The 27,872-nt window shown below is 38.0% G+C and overlaps 2 protein-coding genes across 5 annotated transcripts; one reads left to right on the forward strand and one right to left on the reverse strand.

Moving 5' to 3' along the window:
• Positions 1 to 280: 280 nt before the first annotated feature.
• LOC117406123 (F-box only protein 47-like) lies at positions 281 to 27,797 on the reverse strand. Of its 4 annotated transcripts, none has more exons than XM_034009954.2 (11): positions 27,753 to 27,797; positions 8,876 to 9,065; positions 8,247 to 8,411; positions 7,978 to 8,054; positions 6,264 to 6,341; positions 5,844 to 5,952; positions 5,172 to 5,345; positions 4,247 to 4,396; positions 3,326 to 3,468; positions 1,558 to 1,717; positions 281 to 912 (listed from the first exon to the last, which is right to left on the reverse strand). In XM_034009954.2, the coding sequence occupies exons 2-11, from the start codon at positions 9,054 to 9,056 to the stop codon at positions 806 to 808; spliced, it is 1,344 nt and encodes a 447-aa protein (XP_033865845.1). In that variant the 5' UTR covers positions 9,057 to 9,065; positions 27,753 to 27,797; the 3' UTR covers positions 281 to 805. The 4 variants fall into 4 exon arrangements, with proteins under 4 accessions (XP_033865845.1, XP_033865847.1, XP_033865844.1 ...); XM_034009956.2 differs by lacking the exon at positions 27,753 to 27,797 and adding an exon at positions 10,450 to 11,084; XM_034009953.2 differs by lacking the exon at positions 27,753 to 27,797 and having other exon boundaries at positions 8,876 to 10,442.
• LOC117406125 (claudin-14-like) lies at positions 13,694 to 21,380 on the forward strand. Its single transcript, XM_034009957.3, has 2 exons — positions 13,694 to 14,112; positions 18,415 to 21,380. Exon 2 carries the CDS (start codon positions 18,760 to 18,762, stop codon positions 19,471 to 19,473), a length of 714 nt encoding a protein of 237 aa, XP_033865848.1. The 5' UTR covers positions 13,694 to 14,112; positions 18,415 to 18,759; the 3' UTR covers positions 19,474 to 21,380.
• Positions 27,798 to 27,872: the final 75 nt, after the last annotated feature.

Raw genomic sequence — 27,872 nt, forward strand, 5'->3', positions numbered from 1 at the left:
AACTCATATTTTTTTTAAATATATACCTATAGTACAGCATATTCTTTCAAAGTGCTTCTCTGAGTTTTTTGTATTTCGAATTATTTCCCAAAACAGATTTGCACCCAATCAATCAATGAATGAATAAATATATATATATATATATATATATATATATATATATATATATATATATATATATATATATATATATATATATATATATATATATATATATATATAAATAAATAAATAAATAAATAAATAAATAAACACATATATACAGATGCATACAGTATTCCAGCAAATGTGATCAAAATCCTGAGGTTTTGTGTTAAGGCAAATAAAAACAAGGACAAGTTTACTGATCTTTTGCACCAGAGAAAGTAAAAAAAAAAAAGTAATAAAAATAAACAAATAAAAAAAAACATTATAAAATTAAAGTAAATTTCTCTCAATTTCAGGCTCAGTAACATTACATTAAATACTGTAATCTACACCTTGTAATCATTAAATGTTTCTCAAGCACCGTACATTCAGTCATGCTCTAATACTAGTACACTTTCAAGTTCTTATGCATTAAAATGTGTTATTACATCGTCCAACACTCATTAGTGAAGATAAAAGTTATTATTCGTTTTTAATATACATACATTAATAATATTCACATAGTACAATTAATACATAGGACATTACAAAATATGGGGCTTTTGCAACAAACAACAGCTTAATGCATTACAGCTACTCTTCTTTTCAAACACATACTATTTCCTGTTATTTATAACTATAGTTAAATATTATGTTACCACATGGACCATGGGCTCTTTCATTCCTTTTTGATAAAAGTGTACAAGATTTCTGTATGAAAATGAGCATTTGCATTCAATACATTACACAGGCTTTGAAAGGTGTCAGTGTCTTCATTTCGATCACCTAAAAACAAACATAGTGTCAAGGACATTTATTTATGGTAACAGGTAATTTCTATGCAATTACATGCTTATTTCACCAGCTGTTCCACTGGGCGATTTCGTCATTGGTGATATGTTGTTGCTCTTATCTTATCTTGGCGACAAGTCGCTCGTAATTAGCCAATAAGCTCAGCTGTTGATATCACATGGTAAAAGTCATTCATAACGGCAGGGAGAAATGGCGTCTGTAGTTACGTGGCAACGGGAGTCAATTGAGAAACTGATTGACCTCTATGAGAAGTATCCATGCTATCTCTAATATCACAGCAACAGCTGCACAAGCAAATAAAATCGCCAGTTCTTCATCTGCCATTGTTTATCACTGGACGATAAAATCATTCCGAACATGGTCAAGAAGTTGTACGCAACAGATCACTGGTGATAAATTGCTGACAACAAAATCACCCCGTATATGGTGGCCTTTAGTTACGAACATTATGTCAGAGATATTGTATATCCCCTGTTCTGGTGTATGAGCACTTCTTAATACTTATTTGTCAGTGAGTAAACCAATAAGAAGCAGCGGAAAGTGCAGCTACTCATTACCATTGTATCTGTAGTTGCACAGCTTCTAAAGCATTTCTCCCGTCATCACCTCTCAACTCACCTGCCATCACAGATTCATACAACTCCATGGTAACCTGACAAAAAACATTCTCCACAGTCTGAAGGAAATTCCATTTCTCTTCTGCGTTGCTGAACACCTTGCAGATTTTCTGCATCATTTTCACTGCCCAGTCCATGCAATAGCTATCCTTTTCACACACCTGAGGAAAACAAGGCATCAATGTACAAGCACCACCTTGACTGAGTGGGGCGAAGATACTTCTATCCACCGAAAACAAGACTGTGTGAAAGTCCATCATGAACACCCCTTGCCTATCTTTACATTTTGAATTTAAGCCTGACACATTTCTTCCAGTAATTATTCGAATAGTCATATATTATCATTCATGTAGAATCTAAAATAACACCGTTTAACAATTTTTTTTTTTTTTTTCGTTCCTGGGTAGTAAGTGTTATTTCCTAATTGCTTATGCCTCCAAAGTATAGAAAATGGCTATTATTCCCCACAAACTTTGCTTTTGTGACCAGGACAGTGATATTTTGACATTTACCTATTTTCCAGAACATTCCAGATAGATTCAGTGCTGAGTAAACTTGGACTAACTTCTAGAACTTTCTAGAACTTTCCAGTAATATAAATAGTAGTATAAATACAGGGGCCTTAAGCCCACCAGTTCAGTTTAGTTCCAGCTGCCTAAGTGGATACATATCTGCATTTTTCTCAGATGGCATCAAGGTCATAGGAGACTTCAAAATGGTGGCATTCCTGATGGGTCTCCAAGGCGGTTTTACCAAGTTTCCCTGCTATCTTTGCCTTTGGGACAGCAGGGACACCAAGGCGCACTACCACAGGCGGGACTGGCCACAGCGGACCGAGTTCTCTGTGGGGAGGAACAACGTCAAGTGGGAGCCACTGGTGGACCCCCGGAAGGTGCTGATGCCACCACTGCACATCAAATTGGGCCTTATGAAACAATTTGTCAGAGCTCTAGATAAGGAGTCGGCAGCCTTCAAGTACCTTCAAGACTTCTTCCCTAAGCTGTCTGAGGCAAAGGTCAAAGCCGGTGTCTTCGTCGGACCACAGATAAAGAAGATCCTGGAGTGCAATGAATTCCCCAAGAAGCTCACTAGTAAGGAGAAAGCGGCTTGGAACAGCTTTGTCGCAATGGTTCGGGGCTTCCTGGGCAATCACAAGGCCGAAAACTATGTGGAGCTGGTTGAGACTCTGGTGAAGAACTACGGCACAATGGGCTGTAGGATGTCCCTCAAAGTCCATATCCTTGATGCTCATCTTGATAAATTCAAGGAGAACATGGGAGCGTACTTGGAGGAGCAAGGCGAGCGCTTCCACCAGGATATACTGGACTTTGAACGGCGCTACCAAGGACAGTATAACGAGAACATGATGGGAGACTACATTTGGGGGCTGATTCGTGAAAGTGATTTACAGTATAATCGTAAATCTCGAAAAACTACTCACTTCTAAATCTTTTTTGTATTACTTTAGTATAAATACATGTTAATTTGGATTCATATGTTGTTTTTTTCTGACTTTGTGAACGAAAAGACACAAATTCGCCCGTTTTCTCATTGGAAATAGGTAAATTTCAAAATATCACTGTCCTGGTCACAAAAGCAAAGTTTGTGGGGAATAATAGCCATTTTCTATACTTTGGAGGCATAAGCAATTAGGAAATAACACTTACTACCCAGAAACAAAAATTGTGTTACATAGTGTAATTGTATTACAGTACTTCATTTGTTGACTGTTGGAAGAAAAGACAATCGCACAATATCCTTTTACTCACCAGGGCCAGGAAAACGACCATCCTGGCGAGCTCGTTAACCCGCCCGTTCACTGCTTTACTGGCCATGGAGGTGTAGCAGATTCTGTTTCCACAAAGAATCAGCAGCCGCGCGCTGTTCTCCAGGAGCCACTCACTAGGAACAGCTGGAAAAATGTAAAAAACATACTAATGACAAACACATAGAAATGTTATTTGATTTTGTATTTCTTTTATTGCAAACCTTTTTATTTTACAAAAACGTCTTGATGCACAATTTTTAATCAAGTCCCTAAGTAAACTTTTTGCAGAATAAATTATTTATATTCCTTATTATAGTATGACTTCATGGACAGCTCATTGACCACAGCATTTTCTACCCAATATTATGGCACCTAATTAGCAACGCTACGTAATTTGGATGCTCGGTAATAGGTCTACTGTACATAAACATGCAGTAATATTAATTAAAATGCTTAATTTATTTTTAGTTTGAACAAATCTGCATTTCTTTTTTTATTTGTTAAATCGTGTTATAATTGCACTGGAACAAAATCTGGTTATATAACCGGATGTAAGATTTTTACAACCAACATGCTACAGTCCAATTGTGTGTCTGTGGACCTTGGTATAATTTTCCTAATCAGCAATTACATTACTCCATGGTTTCCCAATGGTCCAGTGCAATCCTTAGTAGACAACAGATAATCTGTTACATTCTTCATGAGTTTTTCTTTTGATACAGGCAGTTTAAATGTACTATAAGGGCACCAATACTGTAATTAATATACAAATGTTACACTAATGTTACGCAGGTACAAGCAGGTATACAGCAGATGTACTGTACAATAAATGGGGGACGAAAAAAAAAACTTTTTAAGTATAATTTACGAGTGCTAGTTCTGTGCTGGCCCTATTACACTTTTCTTCCTCACAACAAAACACCTGATAATTCATCTATGAGACTGATGACACTGTCGGCTGTCCACTCCTTCGTCTCCTGGTCACCATGCAGCAGTCTGATTGCATCTGCCATGTCCTTCACATTGCTCTCCTCAGCCGCTCCTTCAGTAAGCTTCTGCCACCCAATCCTGCCTAAAAACATTACATTACATTAAGGAACACAATACTGTTACAATGCTAAACTATTGTAATAGCTTTCAGCCAGAAACAGTGATAAGTGTGTCAGAGTTTTCTATTATAGAGATGTAACTCACTAATACATTTAGACATTATTTTTTATTTTATCAGCACACAAAATTAGATCATTTTATCAGATAATTCTATGGGTGTCTTTATTCCCATCCCTGACAGAGTACAATTAGCAGTAGATAAACCAAACTGCCACGTTTGTAATGTTTTGTTTGTGAAAGACAAATCAAACTTACCTGGATACAATTGGTAAATTTTAACCCAGTCAGATCCCCACTAACTATTTCAGTATCTTTGAATAGAGAATTCTCCTACCTTCAGATACATGCAAAAGGTTTAATTGAGCAAGCAGTTACACAACTGTATTGGTACACCAAATATTATCCATTTATGACCAACACAGAATGATTGGGAGGAGCATTTGTTCAACAACAGGTTTCCGCTACCCACTATAAAACAGTGTTGACTCGTCTTTAAACAACTCCTATTATTTGAAAGAAGAAAATTCTGTGTAATTCTACAAAACTAGAAAGTAACAACTCACTAATATAATGCAATGTCTCTGAAGGATCCTCAAGTTGCTTGTTTCTAATTGTCTCCTATTTTTAATTTTTGAGTCATATGAAGACTATAGCTAAGGCTATGATGAGTACACTCATAGGAAGCGACAAAGACTTGCCATACATAACAACAATCATTGCAGTGATAAGCAGTCTACCATCTAAAGTGAGTGGCCCATAGATAATGTAGATCAGCCGAGCCTGGTTCACCATCGGCCAGGGTTTCAGTATCCTGGTCAACCAGAAGAGTGTGTCCCTGCTGCTCTGCCAGTGATCAAGCAAGACATTTCGACAGAATAGACGGATTTGTATTTCCAGCCTCGGGGATACACCTGTGAAAATACAGAGAGCCATAGCACAGCATCCTTCAGGAACTACTGCCAGGGTTTTGCACTTTACCTTATTCATTTGTGTTAAAAAAAAAAAATCAAATTAAAAAAAGCCATATAAGGAAGTTAGATTTCAGTTTTATGGGGCATGCAGTATCAACACAAATGTAATCTGTAAGTAAAAAAAAGAAAAAAGAATAAAATGCAATTTACAGAGTAATTAAGCATCGACCCATAAATGCATACCCGGTTCTACGCTTCAGTCATCAGCAAACAAAGCAAACCAAAAAATCTACCGACCAATAATTTGTTATAAATAGTGTTCTATTTCGGGTGCAATTCACAGTAGTGTACACTAGCAACCATTTACTGTAACTTGTTTCTGCAGATGTGTACCATATGAAAAGTGCAAGATTTGCTGCACTATGCAATGGCCCATTTTACTGCAGTTGTTGGTAGATGTACTGCTGGCAAGCCCCAAGGCAAGGACCAGGCACCTACCTGACTTGCTCGTGACAACAGTGTGAATCTTGCGAGGCAGACTTGTGAAATCACAAAGAAAGTTGAAGACGCGATGGCACTCAAGTTCATCCCAGCCAGCTATCAATGTCTTTAAACAAAAATGTATTTAAAAAAAAAGAGTTCCAAATATTAATGCATTTTTCAATTAATGTTTGTGTTTTAACTGAAATGTCATTAAAAACTTGAATAGATAAAAAAAATAATTTTCATCATTCATACATTGCACACAACTGTACTTTATTACTGTAGTATGTGAGAATCAACATTTGTAATACATTCAAAAGTAAAATCCAATCAGTAAGCATGTGTACAATATATATATATATATATATATGTTAAACATAGATTTACATCCCAAGACTTAAGTGGATAGATATGATACTATTCAAAAGGTCTTACCTGTAAAAACACCCCATAACTTGCAAACCCCAAACATCCTGGCATTGCAGAGCACCGTCCCATTGTGAAACAGGGAACCTACAGTAAAAAGTACTACACTGGGGTTAACAAAGTTCACATGGGTTTGAAATGCAATACAGAGGGGTGATGAAATACAGCCCTACTTCTGTGGAAGTTGCAGATAACAAGAATGGGGAGGAAGTGAAAAACTGATTTTCAAAGAATGAGTCTTAGCTTTGTTACATGTAATAGATTAAAGCAGTATAGGAAACGTTAGCCAGTTTGGCGCAAAACACCGCCCTTTGCTTTTTGATATCGGCCAAGAGATGAATGATTGATAGAGGACCATGACCCCCCAGATGGGAAATAAAGTTACTCAAGAGATGGAGGAGTGTGACAGATGACTCGAGTGATGCGTGTGGGTGCTGACGTCAGGTTCAGGGAGGAACACACAGGCAGGCAGTATTGACATTGAAACTGAGACGCAATGGCTGCGCTCAGTGTTTTATTGCATGAAACAAATGAAAGATTTAAACAAAAACAGCACACGGCACTTGAGGCCAAAATAAATAGACAAACAAAACAGAATAACACTAAACGAATAGTGGACGAACAGACAAACAAACACGGTGAGTCCAAACAAACACACAAGTATAGTGCTGGTCCTTCCAGCACAAAATAGCAATTGTAATAGTTTAATTCTTATTTTTAATTCTCTCCTCTCCACACCCGTTCTCCACTCACCGAACACACAACCCAGACTGAGTAAAAAGTGCATCTATATATACGGTTGTGCCGGGATTCAATTACTAATTAATTATTCACTTGAATCCCAGCACGTGAACTAATTTGTGCAATCCCGTGCTCGCATACTTTATCTGCACGTGAAGTGATTATGCAATCTCCGTGCCTAAATACAGCTATACATTTTAAATCACTCGTACTACACAGACCCATTTATATTCCGTGCACCAATACCTATACACCAACATTAACACACCACATGCAGCACAACACATAACACACACATGGGCGGGGCACACTGCCACAAGGAGAAATACATTTAGAACATAACTTGGAAACAAAGTAAGGTTTGTTCTTTTTGTGAATGGTAAACCAATTGAAATTAAGTCAACCTCCAATTAAAGTTTCTAAGGGAAATTTGCATGGTAATTCAGCAGTTAAACACGCTTAAGCAATTGTGTGAAGACACTTCTTGAGTGTACTGCATCAAGAATCATGTTCTGTTTGTTTTATACGTTAGGAGCCCCTAATGACTACAGTACTGACAGATGCTGTTATCAAGAACAAGAAATGTGGTTAACTTAAAATTAAGTGTAGGATGTACAATTCGTGTTTCATGAAGCGTTGAGACAACATTACTGAATATTGGTTGCAGACAGTGCTACGTAGGATCCAAAGCAAAGCTCATCCAAGGCAACTCAATAATACAGAGATAAACAACCCCCCCTGGCACTCAGTTCTGGGCCTCTACCTGTCAGAGGATAACTGTGGTGAATTGGGTGGCAGGTTTTGTGATAGGGACTACCGATAACTGACATCATTTCACACATGATTGAAGACAGAGTCAAACTCAGGCTTCCTGAGGAGAAAGGTTGGTACATTAACCCTGTGTACCCCCCTAAGCCAACTGTGTGTTTCAAATCTTCAAACCATCCCTCCTTACTCTTACCTATAGTTTGTATTTCTTTACCTGAGAAAGCTTGCTATAAATAAACTTTAATCTTTCCTTTGTTGGTAGTAAGAAGGTACATCTCTTGAACAACAAACCTGGGACAAGAAACAAAACACACACAAAATATGATATATATATATATATATATATATATATATATATATATATATATATATATATATATATATATAAATAAATGTACACTGTACAGACATTCATGCATTGGAGATAAATTGATGAACGCATACTGTACATGGGCACCTAAAACAAAAGCATTTGCCCCGTACCCAGTGCCCTGTAGTGCTCCAGAATGCTGTCTTCCTTATTGTGCTGCCCACACTTGTGGAATTCCTGTAACAGCATTCTGTTTCTCCATGCCAGTGTCGAAATGTTCCCAGCAATGCAGCTGCTTATGGCTTTCGACACCATGCTTAAAGCACTGATTTCTTTCACTAAACAGGGACACAATGAAAACAAGAAAGGTGGTAAGAGAAAGTAAAAACCTATTACAGAGCAGAGCAGCTTTTTTGCGAACAGTAAAATAGCATGATAGTGTCTTTTGGGTTTGCTACAGGTGTAATTGTAACATGCAGGCCGATGGCTACACGTAATGTAAATAAACAGGCAACATACCAAACATGTGTTGTAGTTAAAAGACATGCTAGTCAAACTTTTTTTTTCCCTCAAACATGCAGTTTGTACTACTTCTTTTTTTACACTTCTCTCTATCTGAAACCAAACCATAATATTCTGTATAGAAGAGGCAATGCTTTTTTTTTTTCATTTTTATAATGCTTGGTTGCCTTTAACAGACGTTGAATGCATGTCACTTTAAACCCTATTCAGCAGCAAGTTGTAACAGAGGTTGGCCTAGTGTTAAACTGGTTTTGGGGGATTACTGTACCTTTTCACGTACCTGGTAAGTACTCCAGTATCATGTGAAACACTTCAATGGGTATTCTTTCGAAATGCCCCCGTGCAGAATGTGACTGCTCCACCGTGGCAGCCATGCTGGAGCTGGGCTGATGCTGGGATCGGCTGCTGCGACGGTATTTATGGGCAGGGATCACAGTGAATTTGCTGGTGTCTGATTCCATGACCAACGCCTTTAAATCCATTTACAGTTTTAACACATGAAAAAATATCAGCTTACAGTTTACTCCTAATGCATAGCCGTTTGAGCATTACAGTTATGTAGAGATAAGGGGTCAATTATAATCTGGGCTTCTGTTTTTCGGTTTTTTTATTAATTTTATTATTCGGTGTTTATTTTTAGCTATTTTCGAGTTTTATGTAAATCGTTGTTTTGTTTTTTTTCGGGGCTTTCATTTTTTATGTACTGTGTGAAATTAGTGTTTTCGGTTATTTTCCAAAATGCTTGAACGTTTCTTTTTTTTCTGTCAGAATATATAACAGCAGTAACTCGACAGTACTTGCACACTTAAGTTGTCCCTTCTTTCCTTTGCTGTCTTCCACAATGAAATCCCTATGGTCACGGACACATTCTTCTGGGGTTTTTGTGTGTAGGCATTTTTTGTTTACATTTTGCCACAATTCTGTTTTAAATCCTCCGTGTGTTAACTGTAATACAGTTTAGTTTAAATCCCGCTAATAATTCCTGATTGTAATCTCGTTTTAAATCTCGCAGCAGTCTCTCGAATAGAAATGCAGGAATGTGCTGTCACTGAGTAGTTGGGGCGGATTATTCAGAACGAATCAAGTCAGGAAGGCAGGACATTGCCCAGCAGCACTGGGAAACGTATTTATTGTTATTTTTGTAGGTTTTATTTTTTAATGAGAAAGGGGTAGTCAACGGGAATTGATGTACCATTTCCACAGTTTTCCCGGTGTTTTTTGGCTGTTCACCGATTTAATTTTTTTTTTTTTTTTGTATCGGGTGTTTTATCGGTTGAAACCGAAAATCAGAAGCCCTGATTATAATGAATGCAAATTATTCTAACCCGTATAAAGATTCAAATGTATTACTTATTAAATTGATCTACTATGTATGATTTAACGTGTAATATAAACACGCGTTGACATATCAGAAGTTAAAGTAACATTTATAAAAAAAAGTACATTAAATTATGCATGTTTTCCACAATGTGTTTCACAGGAAAACTACCAACTGCGAACACATGCTTACTACAAACTAGCATTAATTGCATTATGTTATAAAGACCAGTCCCATAATAACGTGTCAGAAATAAATAAATATATACATACATACATACATACATCCATACATACATAAATATTAAGATGAAACACTTTTTTGTATTCAAATGTGCTGGTGGCCTCAGTCATACAATGTAATATAGTTTAGTTACCGGAGAAAAACATATGAACTAGTGCAAGTCCAAACGTTAAAATAAAAACATATGCACCGGTTTAAAACTGGCATTGTAGACTAAACCCAGAGTTGACACAACTCTGGGTTTAGTCAGCTTTTAGTTTTCATGTTAATTAAATGTATTTAAAGTTACTTACCTAATCGTCTAATTTGTTAAATACGTCTGACCTCAGTTTGGTCAATAACAATAATACTGACAGACTGCCTTTTTGGATGCTGTTGTGAGGGAACGCGCAGCAACCCGCCAAAATCATGTGCGAGGCTGCGAGCTCACTGGATTGTATCACGAGAAATCGGTGTTCTAAAAAGCTCTCATGCACCCGCCCACTGTTTGTTTCAAGCGATGGTGTACTAGCTGCAGCGCTGGAGCTTGGAGGCAGTCGTATTAGATGGCAACACTGTTCAGTACCTATCTTAGCAGCACATGAAAAGACCGTAAGCTTTGCAAGAGTGAAAACGAACAAACTTGTCTTACACTCGCACAGTTTTTCAAAAATCTAAATAATGGTGCATTCACGTACTGTACAATCAGTGAACCATGTAATATATAGTAATATATAATAATACCACTCCTGTGGTATTTATGTAACACCTGAACATAGCATTTCAGTCAAAGAAACTGGTAAAGGCCCAGTGTGGGGCAGCAGTGTGGAGTAGTGGTTAGGGCTCTGGACTCTTGACCGGAGGGTTGTGGGTTCAATCCCCAGTGGGGGACACTGCTGTTGTACCCTTGAGCAAGGTACTTTACCTAGATTGCTCCAGTAAAAACCCAACTGTATAAATGGGTAATTGTATGTAAAAAATAATGTGATATCTGTATAATGTGAAATAATGTGATATCTTGTAACAATTGTAAGTTGCCCTGGATAAGGGCGTCTGCTAAGAAATAAATAATAAAGTGTGCTTAGAGTAGGTACAGTAACTACTGTAGTTTGCAGCTATATTAAACTGACTGCATTTTACAGTATGTGGAATAACTTACAGACACCCTATATACCCCACAATCAGAAACTCTCAATAGCTTTTGCTAAATAATATGAATACCACAATTTATTAAGCAGTATTTTTTTCCAGTAAGTGTGACATCAGCCAAGGGACATAGCTCCCCCCTCCACCCCCCTAGAACATAACCGGGAAAGTGAGGCTTTTTGTGACTGGTAAGCCAATAGCATTTAGTGACAGACAGACACCCCATATACAGTATCCTTGGAATCTAATTCTCTCAATAACTCCTGCTAGGTAACACACCAGATTTCATCACAAAACAGTATGTATTCTAATTCAATCTACTTGTGCAATTGTTTTTAACTGTTTGTTTGAACTGGATAATGTTAGGCATGGTGCTGGTCAGGTGCTATTAAACCTGCCCATACAAAGCTCCAGCAAAGCATCTAATCCTGTCCTGAAAGGTCTCCACTAAGCAGGCTGAGTTGTTGACAAATTGTGTTGAATTGTGGGGTGGTTTTGGGAGACGGGCCTGCTCCCACTGAAGACTGGTCAAGCCCTTTCTCCAGTGACCAAAACTGCATTTTGAATCCGTCTTCAGTGCTGAAAATAGTATTACCCCACAGCACCAGCCAGCACACTAAGTACAGGCGTTTTTAATGTTGTGTTATTTTATTATTATTATTTGACTGGGCTAACCTTTCAAAAGGGGATAGCTAACCTTGCATTTCTTTTATATTGCCCAATGTTTGTCACAAGAGTTTGCATTAGACATTGTTGTTTAGTTAATCCAGTATCTGAGCCAAAAATGCTAACAACAACTGGAGGCGTTTTTGTTTTCAACTTTATTTGTATTTCTTTTTATAAATGTAAAAATAAAATGTGTTGTCTCTGGCCTTGGGAAAGTAACTCCTTGTGACAGATTGAGGCAGATTATGTCAAACTCAATTAGATCCAATCATGTCAAGGTTGTAGGCAAGTAAGCTTTTTTATTCTAACTGGATCCTGTCATTTTCAAATTATATTAAAAAAAATAAAAAACGAAAAAGAAAACATCTGCTGCTATCTGATTCTATAGCTGCATAACTGGCACTGTTGCTGTACGATTGCCTGTGCCATTGTTGTTATACTTTCCAATTATTATTAACACAAGGAAAAAGCAATTGTTGGAACAGGGATGACATTAAATAGTAAAAAAATAAAAAGTTTATTGAAGAATATAAATAAATCTGTACTTCTAATCCAATTCCAATTTCAAAAGTGTGTTCCTATTGCAATCAGCCCTCTGTCAGCATCAGCACCTATACAGCTCGGCTGTGCACATTACAAGACCTGTGCAAATGGATTGAGCTGTTTTACTAAGGCTATCAGCTCCACTGCATAAGGGCCGTGCTGCCTCTTCCCTACCACTCTCACTTGGCTTGACTATGTTTCCTGTGCATTGCTTTCCTGATGTATATATACATCCAATATGCATGGGTATTCTTGTTGGCAGGCAAGCCTTGAATTAATAAACCACAACAAGTACACATGCCATACATGATAAAGGCAGATTATTACAGTATTATACGGAATGGAAAAGACTATTCTTTGCGATATGTGAAGAGTTAACATTGATCTGTATGGGAAGCCATATGAATGGATGTTCATAGGTTCAGTCCACAATCAGTGTAGGAAAATACGTTTGATTCAAGCTGTCGCATAAGAACACGCTGAGAAGTAATGAGGTGTATGCATATTATTTCATGATTTATAATGGGTTTTTTTTGTGTGCTCCTGTGTTGACATCTGCTTCCAGTGGAACCACACCCTAAACTACTCGTTCATACCAAAGTGTCAATAGCAACAGCTACAGTACGCAGACTTCAGTGCAGGTAAAAGCAGAGTCATGACCTGGGCTGTGAATGGGAGACGTTTATTTATTGAAACTCTACCCTGTCCAGGATTACAGGACTTGGAATCCCAATGAAAGTGGATAACAGTAAGATTCCACTGGTCATACTGTATCAACCTATGAAAGGGGTTTGGACTGTGAGCGTCTGTGTATGAGCATGAGTTGAAATGAACTTACCAGCACTATGTATGGTACTCTGTTAAGTGCTTACTGTAATGGTTCACTGCTACTTGCATAAAAAAAAAATAAAAAAAAACCTTAGCCCAGGATTAGATCTTAAATAACCAGGGCCCTTCTGAAGAAATGTGTAACCACTATGTAACTGTGACAACCCGCAGACTGACTCGAAGACTGTCGCGCCAAAGTCACATGCTGGCCTCATCTGGCACCTGACCAGTAGGGGTTGCTGTGACTTACAGAACCAACCCCAGGTGAATTTACACAGTCCAGTGCAACACTCCATAACAGTCCCTAGCTGTAGCACATCACAAGCTCCAGATTGACCCTGTGGGGACCCTGTAGTCACATTCTTACCATGGGAAACTCTTATAAGTGCAGTGTTCTCTATTTCAGGAAAGTGTGGAGTTAACGAATCTCCTTGGGGGTCAATGAACAATAGTCAGTGCTCTCTTTACACACAACCCAATCGGCTAAATGCGTCAGATGCTCCTGACAGCTGAGACAGAGTCTCTAAGTAATATGCCAGCTGACCTCATCATGATATCTCCCAGCTGACAATAAAATAACTTTCATTTGATCAGCAACTGGATCAGAAGCGTTTTTATAGCAGCCCATGATTGAAAACAATTGACTTGTGGCCAGAGGACCCGGCTCAGCCTTTATGAATACAAGTGCCTCGAAGTGGAGTGTGGTTTGAGCTAATCACACCACTTGTTTGATTAACAGTTCCATCAGCATGGACCCGTCTAGAATGAGACACTGAATTCAACTTCAATGACAGGTAAGGAACATCAACTGGTAACTTTATTTTAAACCCATATATATATATATATATATATATATATATATTTCATGGTTTCTTTTGTCATATATTGTATTACTGGATCTGTGATTTTTATTGTTAAGTTAATACAGGGAGGGAACAGAGAATTCCGATTCGACTTTCTTTTTAGACACTCTCTAAGGCAGTGGTTCCCAAACCGGTCCTGGGGCCCCCCTGTATCTGCTGGTTTTCATTTCATCTGAGCTCTCAGTTACTAAACTAGACCCTTAATTGAACTGATCATTTGCTTAATTAGACCTATAACATTTTATAAGTAACTTGAACTCTGCTGAAAACAACTAAAAAGGTTTAATTAAGCAAAGGATCAGTTTAATTAAGGGTCTAGTTAAGTAATTGAGAGGTCAGTTGGAATGAAAACCAGCAGACACAGGGGGGTCCCCAGGACCGGGTTTGGGAACCACTGCTCTAAGGTAAAGCTGCAATGTCCATCATTGATGAATTCAACCACAAAGTCCAAACCTGCTCTTGCAAATGTGTTTCTGTAGTTTTTACTGTTTTTTAAAACCTCCAAATTCTCAAAAAAATAAAATAAAATAAAACAGAGACATAAATAGGTGGTAGATCTACTACTTCAAAATGATGTACTATTGCACAATGTGTAAAAACTGTTCTTTTAAACAGTCCTAAACATTTTGTCAATAGGACCCTATATTTCACGTTTGTCGATGCAGCATGAAATTTAAAAGCAAAGCTCTACAGTTTACCAGCAAGGTTAATATATCAACATTGTCAGCTAATGATAGGGCCCGTTCAAGCCCGTTTTAATCATCCTGCTGTCACTTGGTTCTGTTGTTTTGTCAAGTTTGTCATTTAGCACCACATGGATAGTTTGCAATGGAATGCATTGTTATGCTCCTGGCTCTTGATCATACATGTAAGGCAGTTACATGCTGTAATATTGCCCATGCAATACATTGTTGTCTACTGTTTCTGCCCTGTGTTATACACCACTATGCTAAACAGTTTCTGTTGAGGAGTCACGTTACCAGGGTATAGGGACTCTTCCTATATCTTAAATTTGACACAATAGGTATCTATTTGAAATGTTCCTTTTTTATAGAGGTAGTTAGAAATCGGTGCTAGTTTTAAACAGTGCATTATTCATTCAGAAAGGTACACCAAAACAAAAAATAAGTGGATTTGTGTATTTAAAAACAGAAGCCTATTGTAAATCTGCCAGTTGTGTGCAACACAGACGGAACTGAATCAATTAGAACATTTGATTAATGCTGACAGCTTGAAATAACTACTGATAACTACAGTCTTTATATTCGAGACTCATATATTTGCACACAACTAACCGCCTGCTGCATTATCGACTGTGCAGAATGAGATCGGTTTCAGGGGATTACTGACGTGTCAAGGCTTTTTGAAAATTGTGTACAATCATAAAAAAAAAACTTTCAATATTCTCAATTTACTCTGAGATCCATTTAGCTTTTTTATTCCTAAGTGGTAGTTCATTTTAGAGCCCCCCCCCCCCCCCACCTCTCCCCACAGCATATGACGCATGATTGAAACCAAGGTTAAAAACAAAAACCTGCAGCTCCATCACCCAGAGGACAGACTGAAATGGTTTAAACATTGACAGCATCTCAAACAAAACCCCCTCATGCATAGATAGCCTTTACTGAAGCTATGCCACAGGTATGTATGTGACAGTGCTGCTGCAATATTAGAGAGGGAGTGGTACATGCCACACACTTGAGACCCTATTTTTTTTTTTTTTTTTGAGAATTTGGAAGTGTTAAGATAAGGTCAGGAAGACGAGATTCCAAGCATTCCTACACACCCATTTCTGCTTAACCCTAACCATTATAAGGGGTATCACCTCACACATTCAATATATCTTCTGGCATATCTTGACAAATATGCAAAGCCTTATGCAGAATTTTTTCTTTACCTAGATGCCTCTGCAATTTGTTTCAGAGGAGCCAGACTGCCAGTTCAGTTCTTTAGATGCTGCTGGTACCGATCATATTAAGGGAAAGCAGCAAACTGACAGACTCCCCCTTCATGGCAAGTGGTAGCCACTGGGTATTGGTAGGGTTGCCTCGGCACCCTTCCTGTGTGTGAAATGCTGACAGATTTAGGGAGAGATCAATACATAATAAAAGTTGCTGCCAGTTCATCGCTGTCATTTATTCAATTAAATAGAGTACACTGACATATAGTTTATTGGTCATATTGGGCTATGTCAAAAAACAAATATGCATTTGTTTATGCCCTAATCCATTCATGTTTTTGGAGTCAATGCAAGTACTATATGTGTTAAATGCACCATGATGTGTACTATACTAATGTGGAAACTATGAGTTAATGTTTAACACCAGAACTGGAAGCAACCTATATTTGGATACGGAAACCGTGCTGACCAGGAGGCTGGGTTAAACTAGGAACGATTATCCAAAAATAGCAACTAAAGAGTTTCTAAAAATAAAAAGACACAGCGAGATGCATATTTAGTCTGTGCTTCACCTCTAATAGCACCAGGGTTCATAGGGGGACTGCAACAAAACATGAATTCTGAGACTGTTGCAATCAATCAATCAATCAATCAGTCAATCTTTATTTTATATAGCACCTTTCATAGCGGACCACCATCATCACAAAGGGCTTTACAAGATGCAGCAACAACAAGAAAATCCATAATACTTTAAATACAGAGAAATGCATAATATATACCATACAGTAAAAAAAAAAAAAAAGAAAAGAATGCATAACACATTAAATACTGTGGAAAGTGCATAATACAAGATATGTGATAGTAGCATAATACATTAAATATTACATCAAATACAGTGGAAAACAGTACATTAAATAGACAATGAAGTGTGTATGCTGCTTCACCTCTATACACAGCACCTCTGCTCTTCACTGCATTTATCTTTCTGCTGTTCCCCCCTAGGATGATTATTTTTATTAACATCACTACATACAATTAAAAATATACAGTGAAATGAGGACTGCAGAAAATCAGGTTTATACCACACGCGTGGGTATATCTAGGGGGATACATTTTTGTTGAGTGGTTGACATGAGTGGGATAACATGCTTACCGGGACTAGTTTTGAATGTGTCTTTGTTTCATTCCAATCCAGTGGTGTACTGGGGCTTGTGATTTACTGGGACATCCTCCTGCGGCGAATAACAAACCATGGAGCACCAACGATCATTCAGTATCCTCTATTTATACATTTTACGGCAGCAGTATTAAGATTCTCTCCTGTTTAGGTCATTACAATAGACCCTGATGGGGGTTATCCAGCAGTAGAAGAGTACTATACTGTAGTCATGGAACAGGAAGAGAACTGTTACTGCAAGCACAGAACACGTTTTCATAGCAGCATTCACACACTCCAGCTTTGCCCATATAAAATCAGCGGTTCTGCGTTTTCCAAGAGGGTACAGTTGAAATGATATGCCAATTCTGCAAACGTCTTGCATACATACTGTAGTTAAGAAATGAACATATTTGTGAAATGCAATGTTTGATGTAGATACATGGACTTGTGTGCTTTATTAGTAACAATGATGCCATATGCACATCATGAAGGAACCATGGGGATGAACCATGTGACTTAAACTCTAGATGCACTCATAGAAATTCAAGATGTGTTGCTTATGAAGAAAATGTTCTGCCTGTCCATGCTTTTCCCATGGTTGTATGCATTTACCATAGTTTACCCTGTTTTCTGTGTTTTTTTTAATAAGCATTACCATCCCTCTCTGTGCTTTACTATGCTTTTACTGTGCTTTTACTGTGGGGAGTGTTTGTAAGAGAACCCCAAGTACTGCAACTCCCCAGATTGCAGATTAGGTGACAGGACCAAAATCTAACTTTCACTCACTAACCGTGGGAAAATATTTTCTTTATGTCAACAATTTTCTTTTTAATGTGACTGTTAATGGCTGTTTAATACAATTAATAATTAACTGGTTTTAACTTCCATTACAGAATGCTATCAAAGATTTTGCCAAAGATTCCCAAACAGGTGTGATACCCTAAAAAATTCAACAAACACAGTTACCCTTACTCTCTGAATATAGTAAACATCAATACGTTGTTTTTTTTATACATCCTTTAAAGAATGTCTTAAGGAGGTCTATGCAAAAAAACTTGAGTGACGTGCCGCAGCGTTTTATATGTTAATTTGTGTCACTGGATGCAATTAAAGTGTTGCTACTTAACCTTCTAAGTCAATGTTTAACCATTTTTCTTTTTTACACCATTGCCAGGTTGCATTGGTCAATAAGTAAAGTTGGTACATTCAGTAAGACGAGAGAGAAACTGCGAGCAACAGAAAACAAGCTTCCTTCACCTCCATCAGAGAACAGTAACAGTGGCTACATTCATCATCAGAAAGCTCAACTTACTGGAGCCACATTAAAACAGCTTGCAAGAGACCCATTGAACCGATGGAAGTCACAAGGAAACAGTGAACCTCACAGAATAGAACAGTGAGCTGACACAGGCTCTGTTTATTGAGAAGTGAGCAGTTTGATTTATCTAGCCCATCTGCCAAACAAGAAAAAAGCAGGAGAGAAAGAGAAGCTTCTTTATTACAAAGAACCACACCAAAGATGGCCAGCATGGCAGTCCAGTTGTTAGGCTTTTTCTTGGGTCTTTTTGGTCTTTTTGGGACTTTGGTGGCTACCGTTCTGCCACACTGGCGAAGGACGGCATATGTAGGCTCTAACATTATCACGGCAACGGCGTATATGAAGGGGCTGTGGATGGAGTGTGCTTGGCACAGCACAGGCATCTATCAGTGTGAGATCCACCGCTCCCAGCTGGCCCTGCCCAGGGACCTGCAGGCTGCCCGGGCTCTGATGGTCCTCTCCTGTGTGCTTTCCACTCTCGCTGCCATTCTTTCAGCAGTGGGGATGAAATGCACCCGCTGCGTCCGTGGATCCTCTGCCAAGAACCCCCTGGCAGTAAGTGGAGGTGCCAGCTTCGTGATCGCTGGCATCCTTGGCTTGGTCCCCATCTCCTGGTCCACCAATGATGTCATCCAGGACTTCTACAACCCCATGATGCCCAACGGCATGAAGTACGAGATCGGGCAGGCCATTTATGTGGGCTTTGTCTCTGCTGGCCTCACCATCCTTGGGGGAGTCCTTCTTTGCCTGTCCTGTGGGGAGGTCCAGAACCACTTCCCTTACCGGGCCCAAATCCGCCGCGCCACACACAGGGCTGCGCCAGCTTACCACCCCCCTGCCGCCTACAAAGGGAACCACAACCCCTCCAGCTCCTCTGCCTCCAGCAGCGGGTATAGACTCAACGACTATGTGTGAGTGGCGCAGAGACTCAGAGACTGCAGTCACAAATCAGGAGTGGGTTTGGATAGCCTCTTATTTGCAGTGTTGTTCACACAAATTATTTAACATTATTTCTTAAGGAACAGACTCAAAGCTGAGACCCACAGCTGATTTTGACGGCTTGTAGATTTTTGCTGGACATTAAACCAACTGTTTGGTTGTTGTTGATTTTGATTTTGCATGTTATGTTTATATTTATTGTTTTCATGCTCTGTTTTTTTGTAAATGCACCATGTGTAAATGTTGAGTTTGTTTTTCATAAACACTGTTACATTTTACTACTGCTGCACAGGTTCTCTTTTATGTGAATTGGCATTGCTTGCTGTTATTCTGTATTGCCTAATTTGGAAACATATTTGATAACATACACACAAATCCTTAAGCGGGTGGACTTTCTTATTTTAACAGGAATGACAACAGAAGCTTTAACAGAGCTAAATCACTATGATTGCTGCTAGTCATGGGTTCTGAGGGCAGTGTATAGCTTCTTACTACAGTATAATGTTTGCATATTATTGGTAACACAAGAGGAAGCCTTCTTGTAAGATATAAGATCTTCTTATAGGATTCATCCACAGTGGGATCAGAAGCTTTCTCACTCAGTATACACAGGGATGGGAATGACCACTAAACTGATACATTTCATTTCCGGTACGGATTGACTGCCAGCCTTATCAGCAGCTGGGTACATGTGTTTGTGTTACAGCTGCTCCAAGTGTTTAACATAAAAGCAACACATTGCTTTCATAAGAAGAGTCAGAGAAAAGAGTCAGAGATGAGGAGTGATTTCATATTTTGTCATGTGGTATATGTATATATTAAAATTAATAATGCAAACAGCTTGTATTGTACAGTGTTGCCTCTTTGTACATCTCCACTCTAAAGCTCTAATGATTGAAGGGCTAGTGATTGGCTTGAGACAGACACATTTCAAGATTAACAAAGCTTACCAAGCTTACAAACTCAAGAATTTAAAGTCTTTGTGTCATTGTGAATAAACACATTTACGTTACTGCTGGCGTTTTTTCAACAGCTAGTCTAGAACACTTCCATTTTTATTGTCTCCATTAAAACAGACTTTGAAAAAAAAAAAAAAACCTTTTCAAACAATTGTTCAATAAGCCACGAGAAAGCTTTTTGATTGGGTTCACTGTGATCTGTGTACATTCTAACCTGCTGCTGGTGGGATTCAGCTCTACAACTAACAGATCAGCTTCAAGCTTGCCTGGAGAACGAAACCACTTTGCTCGTTCCATTGTAATCATGAGAGGAAACATGAGAATACAGTCAAAATGATAAGCTACATAACACTGAACTACTCTGAGCGATTGCAATATACCATAACATAATGTAATAAGGGATATTAAAAAAAAAATTTATATGAAACTACCTGCTCTTTAACCATTGTACTGCACTTCATGTTAATAACTAAACATTTCAAAATGAAACAATGACCTATCTGTAGAATTTGACGTAAATCCTTTAATTTTCCATACTCTTCCTCTCCATTGGCCACACTAGAGTATATACAATACTTGCTTCCTGTGCAACACCGGACCCAGCTGGGATTGTGAGACATAGGAAGATGTGAAATAAAGTAGGTGGGTGCATACAGTGACTTGAGAATGAAGCATGTAAAACTTCAGCAGTGATGTCATGCTAATGACAGGTAAGAACATGGGTTCGTCTTGGTTATTACCCCTGAAACCATTATTCAAAAACTTGCCTTATTAAGTGACTCACTGAACATCTTGTATATTGAAACAAAACCATGGGAACTGATACTCTAAAACAGTGGGACTCTCTTGTGGCACAGTCAGTCCATTCCAAAGCAGGAACTTGCTCTAACCTAGTTCCTATTACTGAATTGAACACTTCTGACCAATCCGACAAATAAAGACCTGCTTGGAACGAGGCTCTGTATGGCTCAATCCAATAATTAAGGACCTGGTTGAAATGTGTTCCTGCACTGGCATGGATTGAAAGAGCCACACATGAGAGCCAGTCCTCTAAAAGATGATGGAAGTGTAGGCAAAGTGTTTCCGTTAATGGAAACAGACCAACTCCACTGTTGGTCAGGGTTGAACTTAAATGGCAATGTATTTAGAAAATTAAGTTACAAGTATTTTAAAATGAGGCTAGGCTCGATGTTACATGTAAATATACCTGCGTTCAGTTTATGATCTAGTCTTACACTATTTATCAAGTGCCTTGAAGAAGATCCGATGTTAGCATTTAGTCACAGCGCCCCTATGGCATGAAATAGTCTGGACCAGAGTATCCAGGATATGATCAAGCATCAGATAAATAACCCAAATGTATCAGCTAAATGTAGAAAAATGACTAAGATTACATTTATTATAATGAGGAGGTTCCAAGAATGATGGAAGTATAAGCGTTTCCGATCCCAGATTGAATGTATGATGTTGTTGTTTTCAATGATGTGCTGTCTGTTTCTGGTGATCTTGTCTGAACACTCTTGTAAATGAAGTCTCGGTTTCAATGGGTTTATTCCTGGTTAAAGGATGAATACATAAATAAAATGAAGTTTGGAAATATAATAAGCAAGTTGTTTTTCTTTTCAATTTGTGGTTAGCACTGTCCTAACTCAAAGAGCCCACGTGTCTTCCAGAGGTCTGGACATGCCTCATTGTAGATAGTGGTCACCTTGTCCAGACATGTTAAAGCTCAGCACATAGGCCCTCAGTTCGACTGGGATCTGGGAATTAAACAGCAAGTTTAATTCAAATCAAGTCTTATAGCATACTTGTATAAAGAAGGATATTAGAGAAAAACTTCAATATAGTTTATCCCTGCACAGAGTCCAGTAAAATGTTATATTCTGTAATGCTATTCCTAAGCCTTTTCACTCCCGTTAGATAAACTATTGAGATAGACAGCATTGACTTAAAAACTGCCCCCTAACTAATTGAGCAGAAAATGTGAGCCGAGTAATAGTTTGCTCAAAAGCATTTACAGTGATTGATTTAAAAGAAGTGCTTCTGGCCCTTCCTGACCAATACAAACATTCACTACTGGTTTATTTGAAAACAAACATCAGTTTGACCTTGGAGGAATAGACGCAGATAAATAAACCCATTGCTTGGCTTGGTGTTTCCCAGCAAAGCATGCAAGTTGTACTCACTAGAACTAAAAAACACTACTCACAATCATCATGTAGTCCAGCTTGTCATTGTTTGTGTATTTAAGACTGTTACAGCTGCACACTTTGTTTAGCCAGGCACAAAGGTCAGGGTGAAGTGAATAAGATATTTGGACTAGCTACAAATAGACAGCAAAAGTCCTCGGTTGATGCAGCATTTGCTGAGCATTGAATTCCACCTGTTTTCTGTTGTTCCTGCCATTATGCATATGCATATATATGCATATATATATATATATATATATATATATATATATATATATATATATATATATATATATATATATATATATATATATATTAGATATTCTCGTTTTCTTTTGGTTGAAAAAAAAACAGCATACAAAAACATAACAATGTCACAAATAAATTGTTTCACTTTCAAACGAAGAGCACTCTTATTTTAATTACTGTTTTTAAACCAGAATATCAAATGGATGTGTAGAACACCAGCCTTGTCATGGGGTTAGGGTTAGTTGGGGGTTAGGGTTGCTGCTAGGGGTAGGGAGGCAGTGTTTGGGTTTCGGTTAAAAGGATGTTCAGAAGTCATAAGCTTCCCACATCATCATTTTCTTTTGTCAGACAATATTATTTTATATGAAGCAACAGTGACACCTTGTGGCAAAAAAAGTTTCTTCAACTCAATGTTCCTGTCAACACAGTAACTGCCAAAGCCAACCACAGAAGCAAATAGTGTTAGTTCTTTAAGCTAAAAAGTTATGGCTAGGGTAAGGGTTAGGGTTAGGCTCTTTGATTGCTTCCCTGCACTGTGTGGTTGCTGACAGCGATGAGTCTATTACAGCCTCAAGGTCTTTCTCTTGCTGAAGCTGCTCTAGTTCTATACTGCCCATTTGGTGTTTGGGTGATACATTAGTGTGACTGGAGTGTAACACTGCATTTGGTATTTGGATGATACATTAGTGTGACCGGAGTGTAACACTGCATTTGGTATTTGGATGATACATTAGTGTGACCGGAGTGTAACACTGCATTTGGTATTTGGATGATACATTAGTGTGACCGGAGTGTAACACTGCATTTGGTATTTGGATGTTACATTAGTGTGACCGGAGTGTAACACTGCATTTGGTATTTGGATGATACATTAGTGTGACCGGAGTGTAACACTGCATTTGGTATTTGGATGTTACATTAGTGTGACCGGAGTGTAACACTGCATTTGGTGTTTGGATGATACATTAGTGTGACCGGAGTGTAACACTGCATTTGGTGTTTGGATGATACATTAGTGTGACCGGAGTGTAACACTGCATTTGGTATTTGGATGTTACATTAGTGTGACCGGAGTGTAACACTGCATTTGGTATTTGGATGTTACATTAGTGTGACCGGAGTGTAACACTGCATTTGGTATTTGGATGTTACATTAGTGTGACCGGAGTGTAACACTGCATTTGGTATTTGGATGTTACATTAGTGTGACTGGAGTGTAACACTGCATTTGGTGTTTGGATGTTACATTAGTGTGACCGGAGTGTAACACTGCATTTGGTATTTGGATGATACATTAGTGTGACCGGAGTGTAACACTGCATTTGGTATTTGGATGTTACATTAGTGTGACCGGAGTGTAACACTGCATTTGGTATTTGGATGATACATTAGTGTGACCGGAGTGTAACACTGCATTTGGTATTTGGATGTTACATTAGTGTGACCGGAGTGTAACACTGCATTTGGTATTTGGATGTTACATTAGTGTGACCGGAGTGTAACACTGCATTTGGTATTTGGATGTTACATTAGTGTGACCGGAGTGTAACACTGCATTTGGTATTTGGATGTTACATTAGTGTGACTGGAGTGTAACACTGCATTTGGTGTTTGGATGTTACATTAGTGTGACCGGAGTGTAACACTGCATTTGGTATTTGGATGATACATTAGTGTGACCGGAGTGTAACACTGCATTTGGTATTTGGATGTTACATTAGTGTGACCGGAGTGTAACACTGCATTTGGTATTTGGATGTTACATTAGTGTGACCGGAGTGTAACACTGCATTTGGTATTTGGATGTTACATTAGTGTGACCGGAGTGTAACACTGCATTTGGTATTTGGATGTTACATTAGTGTGACCGGAGTGTAACACTGCATTTGGTATTTGGATGATACATTAGTGTGACCGGAGTGTAACACTGCATTTGGTATTTGGATGTTACATTAGTGTGACCGGAGTGTAACACTGCATTTGGTATTTGGATGATACATTAGTGTGACCGGAGTGTAACACTGCATTTGGTATTTGGATGTTACATTAGTGTGACCGGAGTGTAACACTGCATTTGGTATTTGGATGTTACATTAGTGTGACCGGAGTGTAACACTGCATTTGGTATTTGGATGTTACATTAGTGTGACCGGAGTGTAACACTGCATTTGGTATTTGGATGTTACATTAGTGTGACCGGAGTGTAACACTGCATTTGGTGTTTGGATGATACATTAGTGTGACCGGAGTGTAACACTGCATTTGGTGTTTGGATGTTACATTAGTGTGACCGGAGTGTAACACTGCATTTGGTGTTTGGATGATACATTAGTATGACCGGAGTGCATTTGTTGACACTGAGTTTCTGCCCAGTTCTTTCTGTGGTCTAAATCTTTTTGGATCTCCTGGGTAGCTGTATATCCCACAGGTATTGTTTTAACTTATATAGATGTAACACTCGTTAAACTAAATTCATTAACATATATACAATAGGTGTGGTTTAAATAGGATAACAGTTTCAATCTATTCTCCATTTAAAATGCTATTGAAAAACATTCTGTTCTCAAAATGTCCAGTAAATGGCGGCAAAAATCCAAATTAAGCACAATAGCAGCCAAAAAAAGTAATAAAGATCATAATAGAGGGAAGCAATGTGTGAGGCACACACGGGTGATAAGGGATTCAGCATTAACGTGAAATAAAATAGCTTGATAGCCAACTGTATTTACAAAACGTTTGAGGGAAAATATTACAGATATTTCACATTTTTCTAAGCAGCCCAAAATTTAAAATAAATCCAATTTAAGTATCCACAAAATATATCCAGGTTAAGTATCCACATTCATGTGATAGCACATTTAAAATATATCCAGTTTAAGTATCCACATTCATGTGACAGCACATTTAAAATATATCCAGTTTAAGTATCCACATTCACCTGACAGCACATTTGGGATGTCATAGAACAACTTCTCTGAATGAAACAAATGGAACAATAATTTTACAAATTACTAACATGATTACACTAGGGCTGTGGTCAATTACGTTACAAAGTAATTAGCAATCACAATTAGCCATGCTCAGAAGTAATTACAATTACAATTACTATCTTCTGGAATGATTTCAATTACGTGAACAGTAATTTAATTTGATAAAATAATGATGATGAAGTACTTGATGAGCATACATGTACATATGTTAAGTGTGAGGCACATTGATGAATGATGTTTAATGCTTAGGGTTTAATTGGTTAACCACAGATACACGTATTGTAAGTACAAATACAGTTCTTATATTCGCAGGGTCAAAGGTTCTTAAGCAGTTGTGAACTTATTTTTTTCTTAAAACACCCGAGATATGGTAATATTAGAATGGCTCAATTGAACAGTATCTTTGATGCCTCGGGTTCCACTAAATGCTTAACAATAGAATAGACCATTGAGGAATACAAAAAAGGGTTATTCATGCATACTTTCCAATAAAAATACTAGATGTGAGCAATACTTCAGAACCACCTATATCAAGTATCACCTATACAAGTTTAGACAAATCACATCACACTATTGTAATTCTAAGCTATGCACAATCAGTTCAATAAATCATAGTTGCATGCTTTTATGACTTGGAGTACATTAAACCATCTCAGCATCTTTTATTTAGCCACTAATACTGTTATTACCACTTTAAGAATCAGGTTAAAGATTAACATTTCTTAACTAAATATACCTCTCTCACTATATAACTTGTTAAAGCAAAGATACAGTAGCAAACCATACAACTTATTAACCCAACAACACCTCTATCAGCAATACTATCTGCCAATGAAATAAAGGAATGCCCCAGGGATTTTCCCAAAGCATCTGAGAAACTATTCCATGTGCCCCCAGAGCAATGGGAATCCTGTGAACATACTGCAAGCCTGCAAAGAGGGAAGCTTTTTCTCTTTCAAATAATGTTAGAGTTTCACTCTGTAGTTAGACAATACTAGCATGTGGGATCAGTGGGAGCAGTTGCTCTTCTGGAATTTGCTGTTGCTTATGCAAATCATATCCAGATCATGTCACAACACACCCGTCCCAACCCTGCCGTTTCAGGGACTGGAGTGATTCCAGATATGGAACCTGGGCTAATTTAAGCTCTCTCAGAAAAAGAAAACAGACAAAGATGGTGGCAATAAAACAAGCAAATAGGTGTATTTTCCCTGACTTGATATAATCTGGTATTAGTTTTCTATATACATATTTTGCTCAATCTGCTGATCCCAAAGTACTCAAGGATTCCATGTGTTCATGCAATACTAGGTGAATTCTGATACAGAGGAAAATATTAATATCATCATTTATGCAACAGACTTAATGTAAAGTGCTTCCCAAAAACAACATTTCACTTATGAAATAAATATTTTCACTTATCAAATGAATATTTAATCAATCTAAAAACAAGATTTAAACTGTCACGCCCTTATTAGAAGGTTTTCTTTGCCTATATTATATCTTAATCAGTCTGACACATACAAAAGCAGAAACAGGAACAGCTAGTTTATTTTTCCATGCTTCAGTGAAACTAGAAACCATAACTACGTCTGCAATGTGTTGTTCTGATACTTCTCCTTTTCTGTACACTGTAATGGAACAAGTGTTCCATTAAGCTTTTTTTTATTATTTTTTGCAATCACACATTTTTTAGCACATAGAGGAAGAAAGACCTGCAGCATGAAGTATCAGGAACAAGTGGTTATGTAGAGACGTGTCCAAAAGAGAAGCCACCTCCATGTACCCAAGATCACGACACAGTATATAACTTGTGCTAAGGAAGAGGTGTGACACACACACACACAGTAATGAAGTACAATACTTACAGTATATCACAGGATACAGATTTGCAACCCTTTGTTCCGGCTGCCATGCTTGGCCAGAAGACAGCAGAAAGAAGTGCAATGAGGAAGTGCTGAATTGAAAGATGTCCATTTCAATAATAA

The sequence above is a fragment of the Acipenser ruthenus genome, chromosome 9 (assembly GCF_902713425.1).
Source record: "Acipenser ruthenus chromosome 9, fAciRut3.2 maternal haplotype, whole genome shotgun sequence".
NCBI classification, from domain to species: domain Eukaryota; kingdom Metazoa; phylum Chordata; class Actinopteri; order Acipenseriformes; family Acipenseridae; genus Acipenser; species Acipenser ruthenus.

Coding starts and splice junctions, on each gene's coding strand:
- LOC117406123 (XM_034009952.3), bottom strand. CDS start 8,703: ATGGTTTGGTTTCAGATAGAGAGAAGTGTAAAAAAAGAAGTAGTACAA. Junction 5,346..5,843: donor TGTTGTCACGAGCAAGTCAG/GTAGGTGCCTGG, acceptor GTATTTTCACAG/GTGTATCCCCGAGGCTGGAA. Junction 4,397..5,171: donor TGGGCCACTCACTTTAGATG/GTAGACTGCTTA, acceptor TAATGTTTTTAG/GCAGGATTGGGTGGCAGAAG.
- LOC117406125 (XM_034009957.3), top strand. CDS start 18,760: ATGGCCAGCATGGCAGTCCAGTTGTTAGGCTTTTTCTTGGGTCTTTTT.